This window comes from Cricetulus griseus, chromosome 6 (assembly GCF_003668045.3).
Source record: "Cricetulus griseus strain 17A/GY chromosome 6, alternate assembly CriGri-PICRH-1.0, whole genome shotgun sequence".
Lineage (NCBI taxonomy): Eukaryota > Metazoa > Chordata > Mammalia > Rodentia > Cricetidae > Cricetulus > Cricetulus griseus.
In genome coordinates, this window is record NC_048599.1 from 48,360,220 (window position 1) to 48,375,232 (window position 15,013).

Genomic DNA, 15,013 nt, shown 5'->3' on the forward strand with positions numbered 1-15,013 from the left:
TTGAGACTACCTGGTAAACCAGGAGGTCTCAAGGCTGAGAACTGCTTAGGCAAATGATTCCTTCAAACTCCAGAAAAGAGGTTTTGGTATGCAGAAACTGACTTGCAAAAGGTGTTTTTTGTGTAACAATATAAGGGGCTTTTATGAAGCCACCAGTGAGTCACTTCCAGAAGCTGGCTCTCCAGCTGCTGTTGCTAAACCTGAATTACATTTTGGAGTAACCCTCTGATCCATGTAACACAGTAACAAAAAGCAAGCTAATACAACCCAGAAGGGTCAGGCTGAACTGTGCTCCGCAGCAGTTACTTTGTTGTTACCTTGTGAAATTCCTGAGAGAAATGAGGAAGGATTCTGTTTTTCATGGTTTCTGAGGTTATCAGCCCACCTTGACAAATAGGATGTAAAATGGCTTTGTTATGGTGGATGGGAAGCAAAGAAAACGGCAGCCAGGGGTGCAGACCTGATACAGACCCTAAGGACATGTGCCCAGTGTGAGCCTGACCTGGGTGGTTTCAGAAAGGATCAACGAGAATGAGCAAGTCATCTGAACGCAGGTAGTGTCTGCTCAGGAGCCGGGTGCATGGGCGCAATAGGGAGGAAATGGAGAAAGCCAGGCACAGCATGCTGCTCTCCCTGCAGTTTTCTGGTCAGCCGTGACAAGAACTGTTTTGCTGTGCCTCTGAAAGGAGGAGCAAAATGAACCTTTTCTCCGCTGGGAGTTTCTGCTGAGCATTGTGTATCAAGTTTCCTCTGAATCAGAACAGCTTATCCTGCAGGGTGTTTAGAAGGGAAGTGCTGACAAGCTGCTAAAACCCAGGAAATAAACAACACAAACAAGCTCAAGTATGATGGAGAGTGGTGGTGCATGTCTTCAGTTCCAGCACTCAGGAGCCAGAGGCAGGTGGATCTGTATGAGTTCAAGACCATCTGGTCTACACAGGAAAGCTCCAGGCCAGTCACCTTTACGAAGCAAGGAAAAAACAAAACAAAACAAAACAAAAAACCCAACTCAGGAAGTCCCTCAACTGACCAGGCGAACTAGGTCCCTCCTCCCCACACTTACAAGAAATAAGAACTGCTGAGAGACCCTCAGACAAGCAGAGCTACTTTTAAAGGAGGCAGAGACCTGTGGGTTTGCCTGGAAGAGCCCCCTCTGATCTGTTGAGCTGCTTGCAGGCTGTGTGGTGAGCTCCAGCTTTCCACTCCTGGGGGAGATTTTGGTGATGCTGTCTTTGAGTCATTTCTGCTTCTGAAAGCAGCCCAGCAGCTGTCCTCCCATGAGTAACACTAATCAATTTACTGGTTCACATAGTTGGGCCTCGATGCCATTCTTAGAGAGTAGGTGTTTGTTCACATTTCCCCAGATCATGCAACTGAAGGGACCAGCTCCCCATTTTGGCAGCCATAACAGCCGAACACGTGCTTGTCTGACCTTGCCTTGGTCGTTAGGAGGTCAAATGCCTGCCTTGTGGCAAGTAACCAATCAGAAGTTAGCTGGTGGTGCTATGCTTTACGGCTATGGGTGTGCTTTATGGACAAGCACACAGCAATGAGTCTCAGAGCATAGCAACCATCCTGGGAAGGTCTATGGGCCATAACAACCAGTTGACCAATCAACACAGGGCAAACCCTCCAAGCCTGGAGGCACACCAATCCTGAGCCTGTGCATACCCCTAGACACTCCCCTTACGCTGCCCTATAAGATCTCTATGCAGAAGCTTCTAGCTGTCTTTCCTAGCCACCCGCCATGGTGGGTGGATGAAAGACCTGAGCTAACATGGGGTTAGCTCATTAAACAACTATAATAAAGCCTCGTGCAGTTTGCATCAAGCTTTCGACTCCGCCTGGTGATTGGAGTGACTGCGGTCCTGGGCTGAGATCCTGGAGGTCTGAGCTTCCAGGGGTCTTTCACAACATTTGATATTGTGGTCACATTGACCTGATAGTAGTAACTAATACATGCAACAACCTACTTCTTCCAGCTAGCCCCCAAATGAAGTTTCCAGAATGTCCCAGAGGTAGTGCCACCAGCTGGGGACCAAGGCTTCAATGGTGACCCTTAGGAGACACCTCATATCCAAGCGTAACACACACTCAGCTTTCTGAGAAGTTCAGACTCCATAGTTCTTAGATATTTCCACTCAACCAGGCTGGCTGCAAATGTCCTAGACTCCTTACCCTTAGACAAGTATTCTAAGGGATATTTGAATTTTCCAGAAAGACTTACAGTAGACTCATTCACTACAGAAGTAACCATATTCTCCCACCCCCATCCTGATTTGCATTTGACTCTGTCTCAGGGTCTACTTCTGGGGAATGCAGACTAAGGGTGAAACCGAGAACCTTGTCCAGAAAACCTCAGCTGCTAGGAGAGATTTCCACCAGGCAGGGCCAAGAGCCCTGGGTAACTTACAACATCAGTAGGATGGCTGGAATGATCAGGCCTGGATTGGCAAGGAATGCAAAGATCTTGCCCAGGAACTTAGGAAAATCATTTTCAATGGTCTCGTGGAGTACATCATACATTCTATTTTTCCCACTAGAAAGAGAAGACACGTTAAAGCATATGCCACGCTCCTGTGGGACACACAGTCACGTCCATGACCCCATGGCTCCAAAGCTGCTACTCACTACTGCTTTTCTGAGAGAACTAGAGCTCTGCTCCAACTGGACTAAGAAAGACGGTCCCACGAGGAGCTGCCACTCCCGTTAGGACAGACAGCTGGGGCTGGCTGCATTGTGCTCACTAGCTTCCTGCCCTCGGTAACTCACACACTCTCAAACTGCAATGCTCTTCTGTGTTTGACACCTTCTTCAGCAAGAAAAAAAGGGGATTTTCCCCCACATTTTTTTTTTCTCTTTTAGGAGATAAGCTCTTGCTGTGCTCCTGGTCTATTCCTGAACTCCTAGGCTGGAGGGATGCTTCTACCTCAGTCTCAAGTAGCTGGCACCATACACATATGTGTTTGTCCTAGGAGAAAATGGTCCATGGCTTAGTTATCAGGCAAACATGGATGTTTCTGGGCTCCTTGAGCTGGAAGCAGTTCTCTTAAGATTAAGGTGGTTGACATGCCACCATATCTCTAAAACACTCCTACAGTTAATCTTCTAGCCAGGAAACTGGATTGCTCCAAGATGGGCTTCTGTACTATTTACAATAGTAGGTTCATTTTTAATTCTAATTCTTTAGAATTAGATTGACTCAAAAAAAAAAAAAAACCAAAAAAACAAAAACCAAACCAAACCAAAACAAAACACTCTCCAGGGACACCTTATACTGGTGGCTCTTGAATGGTAATTTTGGTGCTATGAAGTAGACTTAGGAGTTTGAAGATTCTGGTTCAAACCCTTTATTCTATGGAACACCATGAGCTATTTATCATCTATTTCTCTCTCTCTCTCTCTCTCTCTCTCTCTCTCTCTCTCTCTCTCTCTCTCTCATTAATCTATCATCTATCAACCATCTATCTACCTACCTATCATCTGTTAATCATCTGTCTGTCTGTCTGTCTGTCTATCATCTATCTTCTTTTCCTGTGATTGATATGTACATGTGTGCATGTGTGTGCCCATGCGTGTGGAGGTCTAAGGTTGATGGCAGGAGTCTTTCTCAATTGTTCTTGTTCCAGACAGGGTCTTTCAAACCCAGAGTTAGTCAACATGGCTAGTCTATCTAGCCAGCTTTCTCAGGGAGTCTTCTGGATCTGTCTTCAGAGGCTGGGATCGAAGGGGGAAGCCACACCTACCCAGCCTTTATGTGGGTTCTGGGGCCCTGGCTTGTGCAGCAAGTACTCTAATGAATGAGGCATCTTTCCTTTCTGTTTGTGACTGCACTTATATCCTAGTTCTTTCCACTAGAGTTGTACCATCAAATATCACTACTAAAATAATTATAAAAATTGATTAGCCAGGCGTTGGTGGTACACGCCTTTAATCCCAGCACTTGGGAGGCAGAGGCAGGCAGATCTCTGTGAGCTCTAGGCCAGCCTGGTCTACAGAGCAAGTTCCAGGACAGCCCCCAAAGCAATACAGAGAAACTCTGTCTCAAAAAACCAAAACAAGTGCAATTTTGAAATCCTGGTTTTTTAGATAAATATTTAAGTGTTTGTCTACAGTCCTGTGATGATGAAGACTGCATTAGAGTAGGTGCAGTGTGCTCTCATCATCACAGGGTTTCCTATTGCATGTGCTGAGCTTTCATCTCTGGAGAAGCTCCTGAACAGTTCTTTGCTCTAATTTCTACTTCTCTCTATAGGCAATGGGGTGCAAAGCTCACACCGTTAGAGGGTTCTGACTGAAGTCAGCAGGTGCTGAGGAAAGCACCCTTAAACTGTGTCATACAATGTTACAGTCAGCAGCTTAGTTTTCTCTGTGCAAACATCAGATTGACATATAATGCCTCAGGGACAAATCAGCTTGTCACCTGCAAGCTAAAATAGTTTCCCTTCTTTCTTTTTTCTTTTTACATTTTTAAGCGGTTTAAAAAAACAAGTATAATTTCTTGTGACATAAAAACTGAAGCATGATTTTTTTACATTTCAATGTCTATAAACTTTTGCTGGAACATAGCCATGCTCATTCTTTGTACATGGCTAAGCTTTAATGGCATTACATCATATGCAGTATACTGGTATATATTATCCTGTAATGTCAGGGCTGAGCAATTGCATCAGAGACCATGTGTGTCTATTTCATTGCTTGGCACTATTGTGTTACATGCCAGTAGTCCCAGCATCTGAGAAACTGAGGCAGGAAGATTGTGCAAAAAAAAAAAACAAAACAAAAACAAAAACAATCTACAACATTTTAGTTATGGCAACATTTCAGGTGCCAAGCACATCACCATGCCATGCCATTTGATTTATTTTTTATTATTAGGACATACCTATCATGTAAAAATAGGAGAGAGAGAGAGAGAGAGAGAGAGAGAGAGAGAGAGAGAGAGAGAGAGAGAGAGAACCTCAAATACTATGGTTTTAAGTCGAAGTTCAATGTGAATTATTTTGTCTCTGAAGTGTCAGTGTGGTAGCTGCAATGACAATTAGTACACCTAAGGATTAGCACACTATACATGGGCTGTGTTACAGCTCTGGAGGCTGGAAGTTTGAAATGGTTTCACTGGGTTAATCTAAGCTGTTGGCAGGGCCACAGACCTCTGAGGGAGGCCCCAGAGGAGTGCATGCCTTGGGTCCCTTGGCTCAAGTCCCCTTTTTCATCTTAAAAGCCAGCATCATGGATTTTTTCAAAACTTTCTCTGCTTTCACAGTCACTCTGCTCTCTGTTCTTATTTGATGGAGTTTCCTGCTGGTGTACTAGCATCTTTGGCTGCTGTCATTCATGGTAGAAATTAAGGTGTGAAGAGATGTGTGAAGAAGAGGTGAACACAGGGACAGGCTTGCTCTTTAACAAATTGCTCTTACATTAACTAATCCAGTTCCACGAGTGAGAACTCGCTCACAACTGTGATTGTTAGACCAATTTCATGAGAGAATGGCACTACTACCATTTAATTGATCAATCACGTTCTAAAGTCTAGGCTTCTTCAAACTGACATAATGTCAGACAGATTTCAGCATTAGTTTCAGAGGCAATGATTCATACTCAAACCTTAGTAACTTGCAAACTTTAAAATATCCATGATCAGGTACCTTACAGGCAAAGTTAACCAATGCTTAGTATATATAGTGCCTTCCACCTGATGGTGGCGCTGTTAGCATAAATAAGTACCTCATTCAGTGACTGTCACAGACTAAGCTTTCAGAATATCTTGGCTACCTCCATCACATCACTACCTCTGTCTTTACTGGCAAGTGCATGGTCATCTGGGAGTTATCGGGGTCCTTGGCGCCTTTCTTCCTTTTTGTTTTCCTCCTTCTAGCCAATTGCAAAGACTGCTGGTGTAATTTCAACAAATCCAGAGAGAGAAGGGAGAGTAAATCAAAGTTGTCCTGTCTCCCTTACAAGAAAAAAAAAAAAAAAGACATAAAAGACCTGAGCTGCAAACACAGACAATGACTTAGGGATCCATGGGCAGCTCTTCTCTCCTGTGACAGACACTCAAGTCCTTTCTCAGATTCCATGTGCTATAGGATGGTTTCTTCTCTTCTCTCAAGGATGAGTGAAGAAATTGAGATATACATGAACGTACCACGTTGTTATTAATATAAAAATGAGTAGCATGCCTCGGAATCCTGAATATCATACATTGATCTAAATCTGCAGCAGATGTCTGAAGTCTGGGTTCTCTTGCCACAGCGAAAGCCTGAGCCCATAATCAAACTACCTTCCCCCTTACTGTGTGCCTGACTTGCATGCCTAGATACATGCACACTGAATAGCTATAGGCAGCTTTGTGGGAGCAGATCAAATGCTGGCCAAGGTGCAGTCCACGTCCACAGACTTGTTCTGTTTTTGTGGGTTGATGTAGAAGTTTGTTTGTTTGTTTGTTTTTTGTTTGTTTTTTGGTTTAAAAATTTGAATGAATTTTTAAGTGAAAGTGGTAGATGATTTCAAACAAATGTTCAGATTTTTACGAGGCTCTGAAAGCCTTCATGGAGACAGCTGGTTGTCCTCAACTTGGACAGAGCAACAGGTTCACAGATATCCATACTAAAGACCAACATGGTCCTCTAAGTACTTCACAAATAACAACACATTATTCTCAAAGCAGCCCTACTGGCTAAACTTTCTCTCTTTTAGGAAATGAACCCATGCAGAGCTCAAAACTACCCAGCCTCTCAGCAAGAGAGTTCGCTCTTAGATCTGCCATCTAAACCAGGTGATTTTTCTGCACAGACCAAAATGATTCCATTAGCTGTGTAGGTAGGATTGTTTCCACTTCAACTACTCAGTCCTACTGCTGTGATGAAGTACCCATGGAGACTATGTAAGCACATTGATATGGCTGTGTTCCAATAAAACTTTATTTATAAAACCAGATCGTGTTCTGGATTTGTTCCAAAGGGCATACAGCTCACCAACTTCCATTTGTGATTATGTGCTATGGGACACTAATCATCTCAATCATTTATGTTGCCTGCCAGGCCCCTGTAGGCATTTAGTGTGGTCTGAACCCTAACTAACTTCTTCCCTGTGCAACTGAACTTCTGTGAGGTAGTAGTCTACTTGGAACATTCAACCATAAGGCAGTTGTAATTTCTGTGAGGTAGCAGTGTTCTTGGAACATCAACCATAAGGCAGTTGTTTTCTTTCAGATGCTGAGCATAATGCAGTGAAAAAGGAAGAAAACACCATCTTCTCCAGGATCTTCTGTCCCATGGGAGAACGAAATAAACAGAATGAACAAGGAAAAGGCTCAATATGTTTTTTCTGTTTTTGAAATAGACTTTGATTCAAACTCATGCTTCTCCTGCCTTAGTCTTCTGAGTGATTGGTTATAGGCAGTGGTCACCATGTCCAGCAAGGAACACACGATTTGTTTAAGGGTCAAAAGGAGATAAACAGAAACAGGGTGTGTGTGTGTGTGTTTGTGTGTGTGTGTGTGTGTGTGTGAGAGAGAGAGAGAGAGAGAGAGAGAGAGAGAGAGAGAGAGATGTGATATGTGTGTGTGTGTGTGTGTGTGTGTGTGTGTGTCTGGTGTGATTTGTGTGCTGTGTGGTGTGTGATGTGTGTATGGTGTGTGATATGTGATGTGTGTGCTGTGTGGTGTATATGTGTGCTTGCATTCACACGTGCCTGCATTTCAGTTGGGAACTCTAGCAAAAGCTCCACTGAGAAGCTCGCCTTTGCCAGCTCGGCTTTGTGGAGGTTGTAACCATGCTTCTTCCTTGAGTTAGATCTCTTTTCCTATGATCTGATATAGGTTGCCATTATCACCCAGGAAAGCAGATGGGGCAAAAGGGACACAAATGTCAAGAAACAGGCATGCCACAGGCTAAGGAGCCATCTTTCCTGGGTACAGGTGGGCAGTCTGAGGAAATGGTGGCAACGCCTGCACCCGGGCTTGCTTAGGAAAAAACTGAGTCTTCTTTGACATGGTTGTTCCCTCACTCTGGCATCTCTAGTCTCCTGCAGCCTTCCATCCTGACTGCTACCTTCTCTGTTCTGCACAGACTCCTGTGTGACCAGATTGTGCTTGATAGCAGACTCCATTGAATACCTCCTCTAGGTTCTACCAACTCCAGGCCTCTTAACTGAAAAGGAGACAGCCAGCTTCCCACACAGCACACTTCACACTGGCATGCCGGGCTGGCTCTGGAGTGGGTGACAACACAGCTGGATGAGAGCCTTGCTTTCTGGATCATGCAAGGCTATGCATGGCCCCTCTCACTTGCCTTACCCCAATTCTTGTCTGGGATAGGTATTCAACAAAGATGGGAACACTAGTTTCTTCATATTAACATATTCTCCAAGAGGCCACAGAGAATTTCTAAGTGAGAAGACACTTGGTAAAAGGTTGCCGTGCGCTTAACACCTTTAGTCCCAGACCTATTTTTTCAGGAACTAGAGGGATTTGTTTTCAGTGGGTCACATATTTATAAAGACAACAGGAGGTATACATTATTGTTCAATCTATCTCCTTATATAACTATATCCAATTGCCCAATAACTTTTATTTATAACCAACCTTCAGTGCTACCAGTGTCCTCTAGAGTATGGGGACCCAGTTGAGAGTCTTGGTCAAGACCAACTATGCCTGTTTCATACCTTGATGGAGTTAGAATACCCGCCATCACTCTTCTTTTGCTAAGATAACCACAGGTGCCAGATTATCTACTATTAAAAGGTTATACTTATACCATCTAATATGGTAGTCAGCCACTTGTGGTTATTAAAATCAAAATTAATTACAATGAAAAAATAAGAAATTTGGTTTCCCAGCTCTTCATTTCAAGCACCCAGTAGCCACAAGTAGCTGCCTGCTACCCCATGGGGCATCTCCATCCTTACAGAAAACTTGCTGAATAGTTTCGATGGTTTGCCCCAACTTCCATAGCCTCTCACAAGCTGGCATGAAACCAGAACTGGAATTCCAAGCCAGGACCTGTGTGCAGACTGCCTCAGGAGGAAAACTCTCCCCAGCAACAAAGATTGCACCTGAAGGGGCCACAGTCAAACGAGGGTGGGAGGGACATGACGGTGTAGGCCACTGGAAGGAGGCTGAGGAAAAGCACCAGCAGCAGCAGACCCATGTAGAAGTTGTTGGACCTGGAGGCTTTAAACACACGCTCGTGGGGCACGTTGCTGCTCATCACTGCCCAGCACTGGAAGTACATGGAGGTCAACAGGCGCAGGACATTGATGCCTACCAGTCCTGGAGCATAGAAGGAGCCCATCCTGAAAGGTCAGAAATGGGACATCTGGTTGACCCGGTAGCAGGAAGGTGAGGGAAGGCTAATAGAGCGTAATGTGGTGGGTGGATTAGGGGCATGCAGTCAAGGCACTTTCCTGAAGAATCCAAGAGCAGAGGCCTTTGGTTTAACCAAGGTACTTGTCATCATGCCGGAGCCACCCAGTCCCCAAGAGAGGGAGATAACTCTGAGAACTACTGGCTGGGACCCTGGCCAGGATTTACTACTGCTTTCCTAGCAGGCATCAACAGATCACAATCTCTGGCCTCCATGAGCATCCCTACAGGCAGACAGTAGCTTGTAGACAGTCCTTTGCACCTTCAAAGACTTAGGCTGACGGCTGATGTCATGCAGCCTCCAAAGGAGAAAGTTCCTTCCTTCACTCACCACTGTCCTCTTCTCCCTGTCCCATCTTTCTCATTTCTTTTTCCTTTCCCCTTTCTTCTCCTCCTTTCTTGTTTCTTTGCTTTGTTCTTTCTTCCTTCTCTCCCTATTCCTACTCTCTCTGGAGCACACTGGTTAGCTATACACTGTCCGGCTTCCCACCCTGCTCTACTCTCTAGCTCTTACCAGAACCCGAGCTGAGAGAGCTAAGGTGATTTGCTGTCCCCAACCCTAGTTTTTGACTCCCCAAATTACATGCTCCTCAGGTGAAATAGACAACTCACCAGATCATTCCTTGGTTGAAGATCAAACCCAGCACGTTTCCACTAATATCAAATTCGGCATATGAGGGCTGGAGGGAGAGGAAGGGGAAGAGGGAGAGAGGAGCTAGTGAGAAAGCAAACGTTAGGAGATTCCAGCTAGATCCTATCCAGGTCAAGACAACTCAACCCGAAACGCCTGCCTTGGGTTCAGGATTCTGATTTCTGTTGTTTTGTTCATTTTTGACAGTCTCTCTGTATAGCTCAGGCTGGATTCAAATTTATGATAATCCTTACACCTTAACTTCTGGAGCTCCAAGATTAAAGTATCATACCTGGTAGTAGGATTGTTCCTTTAATAGGCTTTTGATGTGTATGTATGTATGCATGCTATTATGCATGTATGCATATATGTATGTGTGCACTCATGTATGTATTTTGAGATAGGGTTCATGTAGCCCAGGTTATATTCTTGTTACATAGCTAGAACTTCTGATTCTCTTGCTTGCCCCTCACACCTGGGATTACAGGTGTGAGCTACCATACTTGGTTTATGTGGTGCTGGGGATTGAACCCAGGGCCTCTGGCACACTAGGCAAGTATTCTACCAACTGGACTGTCTCCCCATCCTTGTTTTCAACTTTCAAAGACAAGTTTTGAAGTTTTTCATTAATTAATTAATTAATTTGTATTTTATGCGTATGCGTGTTTTGTTTGAACCTGTGCACCATACATGTGTAGTGCCTCCAGCAGCCAGAAGAGGGCACCAGATCTTCTGGAACTAATGTGTCGGACACTTCGCTGCTGTGTGGGTGCTGAACTGAACCCAGGTCCTCTGCAAAAGCAACAGGGCTCTTAACCGCTAAGCCATCTCATCAGTCCCCAAAGTTCTGAAGTTATTAAAACCGAAGCTTTTCAACAACAACAACAAATTATAATTGTATCTACCTCTTCAGGCGGTAGCCGACCCTTTGATTTGGAGAGGACTTTAGCGCTTAAGAAAGCATTTCATTAATGTTCTAATCAGAAATTTACTTCCAATTATAATCAGGGAAGAAGGCAAATGAAATTAGTGAAATGCAAATCATGAATTAAGACACAGCATGAGAAGCTGGCTTGAAAACAAGCACGCATTCCCTGTCCTTCCAGGCACAACTTCCTGTCCTCCAATCTGACAATAGGTCAGATTTGGGGCTGATTATTTTGTAGCTTGGGTTCTCGACAGGAATCTGAAAGGACGCAGAGCTTGTGAGTCCTCACAATGTACTCAGGCCTCCTTCTGGTTTGTCTCCGGAAGTGGAGAAAATGACAGGGGGTGTGAGAGGAGCCAGAGAGATGACAGGAGGGAGAGGGTGGCAAGAAGCATGGAGCAAAGGAGCAAAGACACACGAGTTAAACGCGTGAGGGACATATTTCAAGAACTCAAAATTTAACTAATATTACAAAAACAGGCCCGGAGAGATGACACAGCAGCAAAGAGCACTTACAGCTCTTGCAGAGGATCCGTGTTCAGTTCCCAGCACCTGCTTTAGGCGCCTCACAAGAACATGTAACCCCAGTTCCAGGAGGGGTCCAATGCCCCCTGGCCTCTGGGGGAATTGCAAGCAATTGGTGCACATACATTCACACAAGTGCATGTACATATACATAAAATCAATCAATCAATAAATCTTCAAAAAACAAAAGCCCCAAATTAAAACAACAACAACAAACAACCTTATCTACTGGTTTTTGTGTTCTGCTCAAAAAATATTTCTTACTTCCAAGATTGTAAATGTATATGTGACTTTTAAAATAAAACTTTGGGGGCTGGAGAGATGGCTCAGTGGTTAAGAGCAGTGACTGTTCTTCCAGAGGTCCTGAGTTCAATTCCCGGCAACCATATGGTGGCTCACAACACCTTGAATGAGATCTAGTGCCTTCTGTTGGCATGCAGGCAGACAGCTGTATACATAATAAATAAATAAATAAATAAATAAAATCTTAAAAAATAAAATAAAATTTTGATTTATGTTTCTATATTCTTTCTAGGTCTTGTGATACATGCCTGTAACCCCAGCACTATGGAGGCTGAGGCAGGAGGATTGCTGTATGTTTGGGAATATCTTGGGCTACATCATGAGTACCAGACCAGCTAGAGATATATAGAAAGACCTGTCTCAAAGCAAAACAAAGAGAACCCTAAACCTACTCCCCTAAAAACTTTAATTCACCTATAATTAATTTATGTAGGTAAAGTAAGTGAGGGATATTGTCCTCTCCTCATCCACAGCTCAGTTTTAAAAACAGTTGTTTTCTTTATATCGGTTTGGTTTAGTTTTTCCAGATAGGGTTTCTCTGTATAGCCATAGCTGCCCTAGAACTCACTCTGTAGACCAGGTAACAGTTTAAAATTTTATTTAGAGCTGGAGAGATGGCTCAGAGGTTAAGAGCACTGGCTGCTCTTCCAGAGGACCTGAGTTTAATTCCCAGCAACTACATGATGGCTCACAATTATCTCTAAGGGGATCTGGGGCCCTCTTCTGGCATGCAGGCATACATGCTAGCAGAACACTGTATGCACAGTAAATAAATATATTTTTAAAGTTATTTATTTATTTATTTATTTATTTATTTATTTATTTATTTATATTCCCTGCATGTATGTCTATGCACCACATGTGTGTCTGGTGCCCTCAGAGGCCAGAAGTGGGTGTTGAATCCCCAGGGACTAGAGTTACAGATAATTGTGAGTTACCTTGTGGATTCTGGGAATTGAACCCAGGTACTCTGGAAGAGCAACTTGTACTCTTAACCAGTGAGCCTTCTCTCCAGCCCCTACAGCTCAGTTTTATATATTGCTTTTCTTCCTTACTGATTTGAATCAGATTCTTTATTATAAACAGTTTTCCCCTGACTAATATCAGTGTCTAGGCTTTGTATTTTGTTCTATGGACAAGCCTGGTTACTCCAGTTTTCATTTAGTTATTACAACGTCATCATACTTTTCCTTTTTGGAATAGAGTCTCACTATGTAACGAGGCTCGTTCCACACTCCTGATCCTATTGCTTTTTTTTTGTGTGTGTGAGTGTGATATTTGCGTGTGTGTGTGTGTGTGTGTGTGTGTGTGTGTGTGTGTGTGTGCAAATTTGTACCTGTGTCTATGCATATTTATCACTCTCTGCTTCACTCCTTTGAGACAATGGCTTTTGCCAAGCCTGAAGCTAGGCTGGCAGCCAGCAAGCCCCAGTGATCCACAGTGCTGGGATTACACTGGCCCTGTGTGGTTTTCTACATGGCTGCTAGAGTCTGACCTCAGGTCCTTATGCTTGTGCAACAAGCGCTCTTACCCACTGAACCATATCTCCAACTGCCAAGCCTGACTTCTTAATATACTTTAGTAGAGTGGCAGGCATAGCCCCTTTATTCTTTCTAAAGGGTTTTCCTATACGTCTCATACACTTATTTCTGAGTGGATTTTATTATAACTTTGCAATCTTATAGAATTTAGAATTTACTTTGAAGACAGCAATACTGTGCCCTCCTGTCAAAGATGACACCATCTCTGAGCACAGCATCCTTTCACCATTGTTCTCAGGCCCGGGCATAGGTTTTGTTGGTGCTGAGGAGGGTTCACCATGCCACAGGCTGGGGTGAGGGCTACTACGTGGGTAACAAAGATAAGGAGTCTTTTGGCAGAAGCTTGGTTAGGGAGACTTCCTTTCCCAACACAACTGATGAGTAGAACAATGAGGTGTTGTGGAAGAGAATTGCACTGGGCCAGCAAGTGGGCCTGAGGTTCTGGCAATTCATAGAAAGTTACATGGTGAGAAAATGGCATATGCTTGGGACGAGCATTTTACCAAGTAGGTGGGGAAGTGGGTCTCTCAGGGGAGGGGTGTTAAGAGTCAAAGGGGCTTCTCAAAGCATAACCAGAAGATAGGGAAAGGGCACCAGGTTCTTGGTTGTTCTAGGATTTCTAAAATGCTTATGCACCCTAAGGTTCAGCCTTCCTCATGAGAGGTCATTTAGCTACTTCACCAGTGTGTCTGCTTGACATTGAAGAATGTGGTCCCTGTCCCCCAAAGCTAAATGCTTCCATTCAAAAAAAATTTAAACCCCCTTTTTATTTTGGTGTTTTATTTTTTAAGGATTTATTTATTTATTTATTTATTATGTATACAACATTCTGCTTCCATGTATATCTGCACACCAGAAGAGGGCACCAGATCTCATAACAGATGGTTGTGAGCCACCACATGGTTGCTGGGAATTGAACTCAGGACCTCTGGAGGAGCAGTCAGTGCTCTTAACCTCTGAGCCATTTCTCCAGCCCTATTTTGGTGCTTTATGTATTTTGTGTTTTGCCTGCATGTATGTCTGTGTAGCACACAAGTGCCTGATGCCCATGGAGGCTGGAAGAGTGTCAGATCCCCTGGAACTGGAGTTACAGAGACTTGTGAGCTGCCAAGTGGGTGCTATGAATAGAACCCAGGTCCTCTGGAAGAGCAGCCAGTGCTCTTGACTGAGCCATCCCATAAGTCCCCATGCCTCGACTCCTAGATGAAGGTCACAATGGGAAAAGGTGGAGTTGCTTCTGTGAATGCAAAAGGGTCTCTCAGTAATTATGACTGAACACATTGCCTCACAGAACACAGAAATGGAATGGACAGGAGTGCAGCTGAGTACAAATGTCAGAGAGGGTGTTGACCAGAGCTTACTGCAGAATATATGAAAAAACAGCTTACGAAGCCAGCCTCCAGGTCCCAGCACCAGCAGTGATTCATGAAGCGGACAAAACAAGCTCGGAGGAAATCCCCCACCAAGATGGTGAGGTATGTTACCAGCATGTCAGACACTGTCAGCCTCATAAACTCCTGCAAGGAGGAACATGGGAAAATAGGAGTGGCTCAATGTGAACTTGTTCACTTCTATCAAATGATCATAGCCATAAGACACTATCTCTCACTCACCTGACTGTCAGCGTGGCCTGGTTCTCCTGGCAGTCATGGGACAGAAGAAGGACTTCAGACTTTAGAGAAAGCTTAATTCAAGCTTTGGCTCTATAAATTGCTAAT

At 44.0% G+C, this 15,013-nt stretch overlaps 1 protein-coding gene across 1 annotated transcript in view; it reads right to left on the reverse strand.

The window, feature by feature from the left end:
- Positions 1 to 15,013, reverse strand: part of Tmc2 (transmembrane channel like 2) — a 54,701-nt gene that overhangs the window by 12,604 nt on the left and 27,084 nt on the right. Inside the window, exons 12-15 of the mRNA XM_035447037.1 lie at positions 14,684 to 14,812; positions 9,980 to 10,047; positions 9,058 to 9,297; positions 2,414 to 2,539 (exon numbers count right to left, since the gene is read on the reverse strand). Of these exons, the coding sequence (XP_035302928.1) occupies positions 2,414 to 2,539; positions 9,058 to 9,297; positions 9,980 to 10,047; positions 14,684 to 14,812 (563 nt within the window). The remainder of the gene's footprint in view (positions 1 to 2,413; positions 2,540 to 9,057; positions 9,298 to 9,979; positions 10,048 to 14,683; positions 14,813 to 15,013) is intronic.